The 14,316-nt window shown below is 32.2% G+C and overlaps 1 protein-coding gene across 1 annotated transcript in view; it reads right to left on the bottom strand.

Moving 5' to 3' along the window:
* The window catches only part of mms4 (Methyl methanesulfonate sensitivity 4), a 52,279-nt gene extending 39,448 nt beyond the window's left edge, over positions 1-12,831 (bottom strand). Inside the window, exons 1-2 of the mRNA XM_035351827.2 lie at positions 12,419-12,831; positions 3,905-4,085 (exon numbers count right to left, since the gene is read on the bottom strand). Coding sequence (XP_035207718.2) covers positions 3,905-4,085; positions 12,419-12,549 — 312 coding nt within the window. The 5' untranslated portion in view covers positions 12,550-12,831. The remainder of the gene's footprint in view (positions 1-3,904; positions 4,086-12,418) is intronic.
* Between the last annotated feature and the right edge of the window lie 1,485 nt (positions 12,832-14,316).

Genomic DNA, 14,316 nt, shown 5'->3' with positions numbered 1-14,316 from the left:
TTAAAGTGAACCATTTCCACAATTGTATTTGCTAAAATAGAATAGCAAAGATATGGCTACTTTAAGAAAAAGACTTTCTCAAAACAATTAAAACAAAGTTGTTGCTATAGCTGGAAAATGTGTTCAAATGATATACAGCGTCTCACAAAAATGATTGGACACAACAATATTTGCAGCTTTTTTTTTAGTAGGAGAAAAGCTTTGCAGTAAACTAATAAAGAATATTTTCCCTTTGAATACATATTTTCTTAGCTATCTCTTTGTACTGAATAAATTTGGAAAAACAAAATGGTCTATTTAAAAAAATAGCCTTTTAGACTGAAATGGAAGAAAAAAATACCACAAAATTAATTGGACATTTCCATAATATCTAATTAAAATCATTTGCAATAAATAAAAAAATGAAATTTTATGGAATTAATTTGGATAAAGAAGCTTAACAAAACTCTAAAAATTGATTGCTTTTATAATTCAAATTTTTTTAAGAAAATATTCATTAATTTAATGTTTTTTTGCAATGGCTCGGTCACTAAAGGAAACATCATTAGAAATCCTCAGATTAGTTATTGATTTGCATCAAAAGAAAGAATTATTACCATTAGAAAAATTGCCTATTTAAAACCTTATTTAAATGATTCTACAATTTTCGGTATCATTATGCGTTATAAGCGACAGAATCGTATTCAAAACAAAAGAAGACCTGGAAGACCATCTAAGTTATCTCATGGAATGAAATGCTTTATTCTAAGAAATATTAAAAAGAATCCAAGACTGAGTGCTCCTTAAACTTACTGTGGAATGTCATGAATTACATGGAATATGTGTAAATCCAGAAACTGTAAGAATAGTAATGCGATCTGCAGGATATCATGGGCAAGTAGCACACAGAAAATTTTATGTCAGCTGAAAACTGAAAAAAACTGAAAAAAAAAAAAAAAAAAAAGCTGAAAACTTGGCTTCACTTTTGCAAAATCAATGAAACAAAGGACACCTAATTACTGGAAAAAAAGTGTTGTTTGCTGATGAAAGTAAATTTAACATATTCGGCTAAGAGCGTTGGTGTGGAGAAAACCAAAAGAGGAGTTTCAGAAGCAAAACTTAATATCGAATGTTAAATATGGCAGAGAAGGAGTTATGGTACTGGAATCTATGGCACATTCTGGTGTTGGTAATATAGAGTTTGTAGATGGTATAATGGATCAGTATAAATACCTTGACATCTTGAAGTGAAATTTGGCATCATCAGCACAAAAACTTAACAAAGAAAGTAGTTTTAAATTCTACCAGGATAATGATCCAAAGCATACTGCGAACAGTGTCAAACTCTGCCTTTTATATAAGTGTCCAGAAGTAATTAAGGCACCACTTCAATCACCAGATCTTAACCTTATCAAACATATTTGTCAGGAACTAGAATCAAAAATTTGAAAACAAAGCATATCTTCGTGGCAGCAACTGAAAGCAGTGATTCAAGAGGAATGGCATAAAATAAATCCAGAAAAAAAACTGTGCAGTCAATGCCCAAAAGATTAAATAAAGTGAACAAGTGTAAAGGTTATCCTACAGAATATAAAGAAGCAGAAACAATGTAAGTTTTCTCAGTTTTGGCTGTTATTAAAAGTGTCTGATTATTTTTGTGAGAATATTTTTCCTCATTAAACAAATGATATTTATTTTTTAATTTAATTTTCATCTTTTCAAAAATGTATTTATGATAAGAAAATGTTGAATTTATATATAATTACAATAAAATGTCTTTCTTTTTGTTTTAATTTATTTTAGTTTTTATGTTCATTTAAGAATTACAAAAAGCCAAAGTACCCTACAAATTTTTGTGAGCCACTGTATCTATTTTTCTCTCCTTCTCTTTCACTTACAGAAATAACCAGATATTATAATTTTCAATGATTTAGTTAATAGCTGTTTAGGCAATAATTAATGTAATTTAAGAAACTAACACTATAAAATATTAACATGGTAAGACTACTGGGAAAAAAGTTTACTTAACATGATTTATTAATCCATTAGTTCAAGAGCACTAAGCAAAATTTTATTAGGGAAATACAATAACAGGTATAATTATAATAACTCCATCAGTTAGTGTAAGGTTGAAAAGAAAAATATAAGCTTCATTAGAGAATAAAATCATCAAAGTTAATAAAACTTGATTTTTCAATTTTTATTTAATGTCTAAACCAACAACTAATTTCTTTTTTTCAAATATTTGAACAAAGTTCAATTTTCAATATTCTCTACCAGTTTTCAAGAAGACTAAGTTTCTTCTGCAGTAGAAAAGACCAGTCAGAAGAAACAGGTTTCTTCCACTAAAGAGAATAAATAAAGGAAACTAATTTTTGAATTTATTTCACGTTTTTATTATTATTTCTACTATATTTTATTTATAAGAAGCTATATTATATCAGCAATTTAAATAATAATCCAACTCAGCAATTTAAATAATAATCCAACTATATAATCCAACTAGTTTCCAACTAGTATATATAATCCAACTAGTTTCAATTGTAAACTTACAAGATTTGTATATATATAATATATAATATATATACTACTGCATGCAATAATATATTTCATTCCTAACTTGGTCAAATGCTTTACATTTTCTTATAGAAATAATAAATACTTATTTTCAAATAAGTTAAAACTCTTATTAGTAAATTTATCCCCTTTATCAACTCTACTGTTTGTTCATTTCTTCTCTTTTCTCATGGATTTTTCCAGTTTCTCCTACTGTCCTGAAAGATCAGTGGAAGAAACTCATCTCTGGTTGCAGTAACTAAGGACCATTTCATCAATGATTAATAATCTTTGAAGAGTGCCATCTATATCAGAATGTTACAGTTCACTAAAATCTGATGTGATGTTTAACAAATCACATTTAAGTATACTATTCAATAAGAATTAAACTGTCAATCAAAGTGAGAATCATTTTCAACATTTTCATGAAAATTCTCAGTGTTACTTTTCTCTTGTTCATTGTCTTTTCATCATTATTGATTTGAGAAGGTAATTTACACATCTAACAAATAATTTCCTTTTAATGTGCACTGTCTTCAAAGACCCATACTTTACTTTCTTGGCATATTTAAATGCCAAAAAACTACATGTACATTTTATCACCTGTTAGGAATTTTAAAACAATGTACTGTCCACTATCATTAAATAATGTTAGGATTTCTTGATTGATTCTGACATAATTTGCATTTTGCTGTTAATTTATGGAGACATTGACAAATTAATTTTTTTTATACACAGTTCTTCATGAATAATTTTGTGTATAGCTGTATATCCAATGTAAATAGTATCATTTTATTGTCAAAGTCTTATCATTGATTAATATTTTTCATATGGCTGACACATTTTCTGGGATTACTGCCGATAAAGGTTTTTTTGCGTGTCCATCCAGTAGAGAATTTAGACCTCTATGAAGTCCTTTAAAACCACCTGACTACACCTGACACAAGATGAAATTTCATTTCCATGTGCTAACTGTAGATGAAGGCATTCTTCTTAATTTAATCATACTTTGAAACTATAGAAAACTATTGCATAATACGTTCATGTGTCAGCTTTCTTTTCCTTTGTTCCAGAATCTATTCTATGATAGATAAATAGCAATTACCGACACAAATTATCATCTGCAAACACAAAATAATTCCTATTTACACAGCCAACAAATAATTTAATTTTAATGTGTACTGTCTGCCCATCTGAAAAATTTTAGTTACCTACATAAAGACTACTAAATTTTTGCCTCAGAGCACTCACAATGCTACTCACTTGAATAATTAACGATACTTAATGAAGTTTTAAAATTTTTCAAAAACACTTCATCATCGACAGAACCACATTTCATAATTTTATTTCAATATTAAAAAATACTCACTTTCCCGATATCCCATTCTTCATCAGATTTATTATTAATGTCTTTTTCTTCAGCACAGTTAGTCAATTTAGTGGCTTTGCAATCTTCTGGTATCCATTTCACACTCTCAGGCTCAGCTTCGCTATCTTCACTCTCTGATATAGAATGCACATGAGAAACCATGCATTTTGAAAAAGTTTTTCTTAAAAAAAGAAAAATGGCAGAGATTATTGATTTTAAACTTAAATTAAAATGAGAAAAGATTTCACACATATAAATATGCAATTAAAATTAATTATAAACAAATATTAGAATTGTTAGAATGTAGAATTATACACAAAATATATTTTACTGAAAAAAAGTGGAATGGTTACCATACTTCATTAGAAAATTCAGTTTAGTACAACTGCATAAAAATAAAGACATGCAGATTTAGTACAAGAACGAATGACAGCCATAAACTAAAGCCAGATAAAGATACGTTTATGCTTGAACAGTCAACTTTTATCAAGAACATCAATATCTTATAACAATTTTTTTCTTTCAGGCTTAAGAGTTTTTTCTTGACATTTTTGACATGTTACAAATTAAGCACATAGCACTTTTTTTTTAATGCTTCTTACAGAGATTTATTTAAATTTCAAATCCTACGTTTCTAGCCAGCAGAAAGATTGCCTTCCATCTGTTTAGTTTAGCTGATATGCCACTTCATGATTATAAGCATAATCAATGCTTTTTTTTTTTTTTTTTTTTTTTTTTTTTTTTTTTTCCTGCAGCTTACAGTTACCACTCCCTTTCCAATCAAAGACTGCTAATGTATAGCAAAGCTAAGAAGCATTTCATGATATTTTTTATAACACTCTGCGAGCATAATGCATCTACCCTGAAGGGAAGATTTTGTATGTAGAATCCTTAAAAGATGGGATACTTCCTCCTCCAATCAGCTGCTGTTCAAAATGAAACCCTCATTCAATTACAATTACCTTTAGAGGACTGTTTCTGTTAAATTTAGCATAATGAAATTTTGTTCCTCTGAAACCAAGTGCAGACAACGAACTCTGAAAACACTGCCTTGCAAAACACTTATCAAGAACTTGCCGTGATGGATTTAGCTGTTTCGTATGTTAGAAATAAAATAATGCAGAACCCTATATTTGGAATTGCTAATAATGAAGATAAAGGATCAGATTTTATGCCACCCTTTATTTGTTTAGTTATAATTATATCAGAAATAAATACTTAAGAGACTGAGCACTATGTGCAGTACCCACTACTTTGAGAACTCCCTGGTTAATATAAATAAAAATTGCCATGGTATAAGATAAATAATTTCAGATGAAAAAGCTTCTAATATTGAAGCTGCTGAACAACTTGCAGATGAATTCATTGAACTGATTACTAGTGAATAATTATCTCCAGAACAAATTTACAATACTGATGAAACTGATCTTTTCTGGCAATATGTACCGCGAAATACCTTGGCAACATCTACGGAAAAGGCTCCAACTGGTGTCAAAGATTCCATAGCGAGACTAACAATTTTAGCGTGTGCAAATGCTGCAGGAACGCACAAGTGCAAACTTTTCGTAATCGGAAAACATGCACGACCTCAAGCATTTAAAGGAGTAATGATTTTCCCCATTATATATCATGCAAATAAAAGAGCATGAGAGCATGGATGACACAAGCTTTGATGAATGATTGGTTTGAAAGTCATTTTATACCCAAGGCTCGGCGACATTTGAATTCAGTTTACCCAATGACTCAAAAATAGTCCTGATTGTTGACAACTGTTCGGCGCATACTTCACTTAAAAGTTTTAGTGAAAGATAATGTATCCATATTATTCTTTCCTCCAAATTGTACGTCTATCATTCAGCCTATGGATATGGGAATAGTGCACGCACTGAAATGAAAATATAAAGTAGCATTTTTAAAATCTATGTTAAATTTATTAAACAACGGCAAGACTATTCAAGACTTTTTGAAATTTTTTAGCATAAAATCTGCTATGTGGAGCATCGCAAAATCGTGGGAGGTTGTGTCTCCAGATAAGTTAAAAAATGCTTGGCATAATTTATGGCCAATGCTTGGCATAAATTATGGCCAGCTACCATATTTCATGGTAAACACGATGAAGATGATAGCCGCAAATTTGAAGGTTTTCGGACATCCAAACTAAAGGTGAAATTTTCCAGTTATTGGATTTTGTAAAGAAATGTGGAGAAGCGGTAATAAATGGAGATGATATAACAGAAGATTTTTATTGTGATGACAATGCCCCAATCATCAATCAATTAACGGACGGCAAAATCTGTAGTATGGTTCTAGATCCAGAAAATACCGCTGCCAATAGTGAAGAAAATGACAGAGAGGTTATTGAAAATGAAAAAATTTCAATTGACAAGTTAGTTGGTATTCTCAACACAGCAATTACAGGACTTGAACAGAGGAACTTTGTAAGTGAACAAGAAATTATGTCTGTTTATAGAATTAAAGAGAAAGTATTAGCACAAAAAAAGAAGCAACTTAAACAACTTACATTGAAAGAAATGTTTAACAAAGTAAACAAATAAATATTAAGTTTTTTTTTTTTTTGTTTTGTTTTGTTTTGTAAATTTTGATAACCTTTAGATCATAATTGCTCTTTATTTCATAAATTACGGTTTCATATTTTAATTGTATAATTCCTGCATGCCCTCTTACCAGATTTAAATTGATGATCTATAATCCAAAAAACCCCTAATCCAGAATCGCCGAAGTCCTGACAAGTCCGGATTACGTACTTTTTACTGTACTGCATTTGGAAGCAGAAGTCTTACATTGCTCGCAGATTATAAGGAGGTGGTTGTTGAGCTCAGAGTTGGTGCCCATGAAACCCCAGCTATGCTCAATAGGATTAATATCCAGAGAGTTAGGAGACTAAATATTACCTGGAATTCATCAGCTTAATTTGTGCCAAGAGCATTATCTTGCAGCAACAGAGGAGAAAGGAGCCAAAAAAAGCTACAATTAATCAACAGTGATTATTTGCCCAGGGCTACAGGTGTCATGGGTGTACTCCATAACAACCATCCGTCCCAGAGATGCCTAACAAAAATTTTCTCAAATCACAATACTAGCCAATTTACTTCTCATGCTTGTAAGTGCCAATCAACTAAAAGATCGTGTGCTTTCACATGAGCATTGACATAATGTAAAAGAAATAATTCATCTGACCAGGTAATCCATTTCCATTATGGTATCAGTCACGGTACAACCCGATATTCACATGAGCCAGTGGATATCATGACTGGATCATACACAATCCAATCATGATATTCACAAGCTCAGTATAGTCATAAATGCATATGATACTAGGATAACAAAGGCAAATACTAGGAGTTTCTCATACCCATAGCTGACAACCATTCATTCATTTTATTATACATATTTCAGGTTATTAAATTATTTATATTATTCTGATGTAAAATACATACAGTCAAAAGTCGTTAATCTGGACTCGTCGGGACTTCGGCAATTCCGGATTATAGATCATCACTTTAAATCTGGTAAGATGGCATACAGAAATTATAAAATTAAAAATATGAAACCGTAATTTATGAAATAAAGAACAATTATGATCTAAAGGGTATCAAAATTTATGAAATAAAGAACAATTATGATCTAAAGGGTATCAAAATTTACAAAAAAAAAAAGCTTAATATTTATTTGTTTACTTTATTAAATATTTCTTTCAATGTAAGTTGTTTAAGTTGCTTCGTTTTATGTGATAATACTTTCTCTTTAATTCTATAAACAGACATAATTTCTTCTTCAGTTACAAAGTTCCGCTGTTCAAGTCCTATAATTGCTGTGTCGAGAATACCGACTAATTTGTCAATCGAAATTTTTTCGTTTTCAATAACCTTTGTGTCACTTTCTTCACTATCGGAAGCGAATCATAATGACGAGGAACTTGATTTAAATCATATCAAAGACGGAATACATTGAGATGAAATACTACATTTAGTAAGGAATTATAAGCCAAATAAAATAAAAACATCTGCCCTGAAGATAAGGATAATGCTGACAGATCAACTTCAAATTCATTGTGCGCCGCGGTATTCCCCCCCCCCCTTCGCAGAGCAGCGTGAAATTGATAAACAGATTTCGGAATGGTTAGAGTAACAAAGGATATGCCTTTACTATTTTTTGCAGCAATTCCACTTTTTGTTTAATGGACTTCGAAACATACTTTCGCTTTGTAGATCCTTTACGTATTAGTAAATATATATCGGAAATTCTATTTGACATAATCGAAAGTTCAAGCTTACTTTTACGAAATTGCTCTAACAGTCTGCAAAAAATAATAAGCCGGATCCAATTCGAAGATTACGGAACAACGCAGTCTGCAGCATTAACTGAATTAGATAATTTTAGCTTAGCTTATACCATCCATTATACATTAAATGCGCATGCGTAAACGTATTATGCGCATGCGCATATTTGCAGCCGAAAGGTCTTATGTGCATGGGTCAACGCGACGCATGCGCAGAAAGTTTGTAGCTTTGAGGTCTGGATTATGGGTGTCCAAATCAACGACTTTTGACTGTATTAATATTTAATTATATTTTCTAAATTTTGTGCTCTTTGGTTAATTTCATTTTGTAGTTTTCTTACACTTTTATAAAGAAAAATTCCTAGATAGGGATGGAAAGCTTTTATTTAACAATACTTTAAAATATGATGAAAATAAAAAGTACTTATGTATTATTCCAACCACCATGAAACTGTTGTCAAGCACCATAAAATAGCAACAGTTCTGGATAATCATGATGTGACAGCACATTCATGACTTCTGTGCTTTTGTTTGATGCAACCCTGAGCAAGTTTTGATAAACCACCTTTTGTTTTTATGAGCAAAGATACAAATTAACTGTTATTGTTGTATTTTGCCTTACATTTTAAGAAAAATGATTAAAATTTGAGACCTGCCTTCTGCAGTATATCAAGCAGTAGATTATTTTCAAATTTATAGAATTCTATCATAAAAAAATAATATTAATAAACATGATATAGTCAGATGAATAAAGCTGACGAAACAATAATAAACTGGACAAATTAGCTGTGAAAAGTTTGCACTCGGAGCATTCTAAACACAGCTTCCAGTGAAACTAGAAGGCCTAACAAAATAGTAGAAAGTAACGAAAGCCTTTTAGTAAAGTGCAAAAATGAAGTGAGTCGATTACCGATTGTTTATTACATGAAGAGGCACCGATTCCTTTAGAATTCCATGGGAACAATTGATGCAACTTTGGTTATTTACTTGGAGTTAATATTTTTTCTTAATTTTATAAACAGTCAGAATTTCTTGTTCAATTACAGAGTTCCATGATTCATATCCTATAACTGTCAGGTTCAAAATTCCGACTAAACTGTCAAACGAAATCTTTTCATTCTCAAAAACCTTTCTGTTATTTTCTTCACTATCGGTAACAATATTTTCTGGATTTAAAATTATACGATAGATTTTTGCCATCTGTTAGTCGACTGCTAATTATAGCATTGTCATGACAATGGAAAACTTCTGGTATATCATCTTCATTTATTATCATTTTTCCATGTTTCTTTATTAATTAGAAAACTTCACATTCTACAGCATTCAAAATCTACATCAAAATAAGCTTATTGTTTTGCCTAATTTTGAAATCGCACTTTCTTGAGCTTGAACTGTATCAAACCTGCTATAGAAGGCAGGTATCAAATATGATTTTTCTCTACGTATCTTGCTATAGCTCCAGAATTAGAAAGTATTTTCAACACAAAATAAAAATTAATTTTGATAAGATAGCTAAGATGTAGAAATAATAGCCTGCAAAAAAATAATAAGCTGGGCCAAATTAGAAAATTAAGGAAAAGTGCAATTTCTACATTGCATGAGCTTTTTGGAATCTAATTCTTTTTTTCCCACTATTCCAATAAAGGAAAACTGTATAAGCAGCATCCCACTTTAAACAAATATATCTTCACATATTATTTATATTAGACAGAAAATTGTTCCCCACCTCCTCCACAAACATTCATAGGCTGGATGTGAGCTCAAGGTTAACATCAATCAACACTGTAATTCTTAATAAATGAACAATTATTTTAATACTGGACTTTATTTACAAAGTTGGATTCACCACCTTATTGCCTCATGCATTTAAATCAGTTTTGTATTGCTTCCTAACAAACAGCAACCCGAGGATGCTTCTCGAGCTCATACGTTCAGAACTATGCCCTCCAAACCTGGATGCTTACCTCTCCATTAAACCAAAATTATTCTTGTGCTCCGAGCAGATCATCTTTTCACAATGCAGTGAATTTTTCAGAGTCAAATGTGCCCCACCATTTCTTCTTTTTTCAGATTTTCTTAGGAGACTACTTAAGGAATCTTTAACCCTTCAGGTCTCTTCATGGGATCAAGTATGAAAAACTAGAAAGAGCTGCTAAGGAATTAACAGCTGAATGTTAATTTTAATACAAGTATCGATCGATCAATGTATTGTCATTAAAGTAACATACAAAAATCTCATGGCATGCCTGCCTGTTTTTTTTTTTTTTTTTTTTTTTTTTTTTTTTTCCCCCTCCTTATATATTATATTCTCATTTTGAAGACTTTATAATTACAGTGGTCTGGGGTTCTAGAAATTAGATTACTCCAGATATTTGGGTGTCCAGATTTCAGCTTTGTACTGTACTGAGAATAATGTACATAAACTTATGGAAAAAAATTAATACATTTGATTACAATATATGGTTAGAGTAGACTAAAGGGTACCCTTTGTATTATCATGAAGTTGTTTCTTCATTTATCGCCAAGTTGTTGATCGCTTATTGCCAAGTTGCCATTTCATTTTTGGTCACCTGAGTAGTTGAATGTTCCGTAAATACACTTTTTCCTAGAATTGAGCGCTCCTTTGACTTTTTAAGTGAAAATATATTGATGTGTACATGGACAAAGTCAAGGGAATGCACAATGCCTAGTTTGTGCAATTCTCTGATGTTTTTTTTTAAGTGAAAATAGGTCGACGTGCACATGGATAAAGTCAAGGAAGTGCGCACTGCTTAGCCAAAGAATTGCACAAACTTGGTATCCATGTACCGCCAAAAATTGTCAATTTTCACCAAGAGGTACCCATAAATATACTTTTACACAATATATTTTGAAAGTTAATCAATCCTTGAACTCTGCTGTTTTTGAGACTAATAAAATGAAATGAATAGGAAATCTATACAGAAGTAATAAGAATGACATGTAATGACATCATAACCTTGAAAGTAAATTTCTAAGTAATGTGATGCTTGGAAGATCTGTTTGTTTACTCCCTCTTCTGCTTCAGACTGCAACATATTTTTTAAATAACTAGAAAATTACCATATTAATATTGTTTAACATTTTTTTTAAAGCCAAAAAGTTTGTTATGTATATAATCTGTGAAAATTATAAAACTCTATATATCCGGTACATTTGTAGATGTTGAAATTTTAAGAGAATGGACATCAAACAGTTGAACAAAATCATGCAATTTTTTAGAATCTGCGAAAAAAAGAGAAATAAAGTAGTAATTTTTATGCAAATTTGATTTTTTTTTTTTTTCCCCAATGATACCAGTTTCATCCTTTTTCTCCCAATTTTCACAGGTATTAACAATGACAAATCACCAAAACCTGATAATGAATGTCATTTTGGAAATATTTGTTCCCAAGCTCTTAGCTGTCAGGAATCTGGTCTCCATCAAAATAATTTAAATTAACTGCCTTCTTCATTATATGCAACCATAATAATAATATATATAATGTATATATAATGATATATATAGACATTACATATATATATATTATATAATGTATATATAATATCTCAAGACCCCTGGCAGTCATTAAATAATATTCCTACATTTATATATTATATGCCACCTCTCATATCATTCTACCTAATGTATTTCCACAGGGTAGAGTTAACCATAATGTTTTGGTTGATCAATACATACAAATACAGAACATCCTGGCGAAACAATGAAATGAAAATTGTTAAATATTCAAAATGAATGTGAACATTAGAATGTTTCTCACATACAGAATGAGAAAATTGGTTCTCCCGAGCTTGGATGCAGTAGCAATAAGCTTCTAGAAATCGCTTCCAGCATTATACATCGTCATATGCTATCAAGTTGGTATTTTTATGGAAGCTAGAGGAATGTACAGTGTACATATATGTGAAACCACACCTCAATAAACTGTTAATAACATGACATAACTGTAAGTCCCTATGATAACTAATATAAAAGTATATAAAAATACGTATATGGGAATATTGATGGTGAGCCAATTTTTCCTGGACATATTTTGGGATACTAGTTCCTGTAAGTTAGTGGTAAGGTTATATGATAACATTTCACGGCAGTTTATATTAATATGATTTCAATAACATTAAAGTGCTAAACGAGTAAAAAATAAACTGTCGCCAACGGATTCTCTGCAATAATAAACTCTTAACTATCAAATTACCTTTTGTTTTCCCCATGCAACAATAATATCCTTTCCTTCAATGACGGTAGATTTTCAGTACTATCATCTGAATCAGATACGGCATCATATTTAGAGACTTTATCGCATACATTTATCACTTCTATATCCATACTTTGAGACCTGATTTATGCTGACACACAAAACTAATTATACCAAATCGCCGATACTGCATGTCAGTTTACATTACTTTCCCCGCACATGGGAATGTTGTCTAAACGAGAAGTCAAAATCACCATCTTAAAGCTCATTGGCTTACTTCAGGGACATGCGAAGCACATGTGTACAGGCGCCTAGGCTCATCCTGTATGTAACGCATGACGAAATGGCATAACTTTCCTAACATAACATGAGTGATGTTGGCAGAAAGTTTCAAAAGAAGGAATTCTCACAAGATGTTGCAATGGTGAAAGCCATTCGTATACCACCTCCGGAGAAGGTAAACTTCATAAGAAATTGAAATAAATTAAGCCCGGCAAATAGTCGTGGAGATTTCCTGTTATCCTATTGGTTAGTCATGGCGGGCGTTTCTAAATCGTTTTCTAATCTTCTGACTCTGCGAATTTTATGAGAAGCATAGCTGCTTTAAATCCTGTTTGTAGTTTTTCAGCTGAATTTTTTGCTGCTCTGATCTTTCCAATACATGATGTGATGGAAGTTAGGAACAGTGGCGTAGCTAGGGTGGGGCAAGGGGGGACATCTGTCTCCGGGCGCAGCATTCAGGGGGCGCCAAATTGATGTTACGAAATTTTAGAATGAAATTTTTCCGTTCTTGGCACAGAGAAAGGGGAGAAAAATCTTCAGTTGACCCCGGGCGCTGAAAATCCTAGCTACGCCTTTGGTTAGGAACGAGTGGATTTTTTCGTTTTGGATCCAATTAAGAGCATCGTAAAGGTCTTTCGGCGGGGAAGGGGTGATTTTTCCTTGCAATTTCTCGCTGTACGTAGCTTGAAAGGGTTTTTTTTTTCTTTGCTGGGATTGAGGCTGTCTTTGATCTGGGAAAATTTTCTTCGGATAATTCAGGAACTTTCGGCTGGGTGGACTGCTTTTCCTTTCAAACCTTTTCTTATATTGGCTGCAGCTTCTGTAGCTGCTCATGTGGCAGAGTCTGCAAAATAGGCACTTCAGGTTTCCTGGTGCATTCGTTACTTCTGTGTTGTCGAGCACACTTTACACATCTCACGGGATTACTGCTACGGTATTGAGAATGCCCGAACTGCTGGCAGCGGTAGCATTTTACTGGTCTTTTCTTGGGGTTGAATTTTTCTATAACGACGTTGAAGCTGAACATTTAGTGAGCTGGTAAATCGTATTTCCCTCGAGGGTTATTTTGAGTTCCAGGAGGTAGATGGGAAGCTTGATTTTTTGTCCTTCGTGACTTTTTTAAAACTGCTTAACGTTTTTAATAGGGTAGTTCCTGAACATCAGGTCTTGAACTATGGCAACTTCTTGAATAGTAGCGATCATAATCCAGAGGAGGGATCCATATCAATCGTTTTCAAAGTCGATAGCATTGTATAAAATCTAAGCTAATCTAAAGTTGTCTATTCATGGCACTTTAATAGCGTCAAGTGTAAGGCCTCTCATTGTTAATGAAGGCACGTAGCCTAGGGCAAGAAAGAGAAGCAATGAGTCATCCCTTGAGAGGAACGATGCTGACACGAACCCTTTCAGGAAGCATATACCGTATTTACGCGAATCTAATGCGCATCGTTTTTGGCCAAATGTAGTACTCAAAATTGGGGTGCGCATTAGATTCGAGTGCAAAGTTCGCCGATGACGTCAGCAGTTCGCCGATGACGTCAGCAGTTCGCCGATGACGTCAACAGAATTTAAATCGTAACAATGGATTACTGTATTTCTCGACTACATTTACCGTT

This window comes from Stegodyphus dumicola, chromosome 5 (assembly GCF_044657685.1).
Source record: "Stegodyphus dumicola isolate Sdum_Otavi_A_Nest chromosome 5, ASM4465768v1".
Lineage (NCBI taxonomy): Eukaryota > Metazoa > Arthropoda > Arachnida > Araneae > Eresidae > Stegodyphus > Stegodyphus dumicola.
Note: the sequence above shows the minus strand (reverse complement) of the source record. Positions and strands in the feature narration are given on the sequence as shown.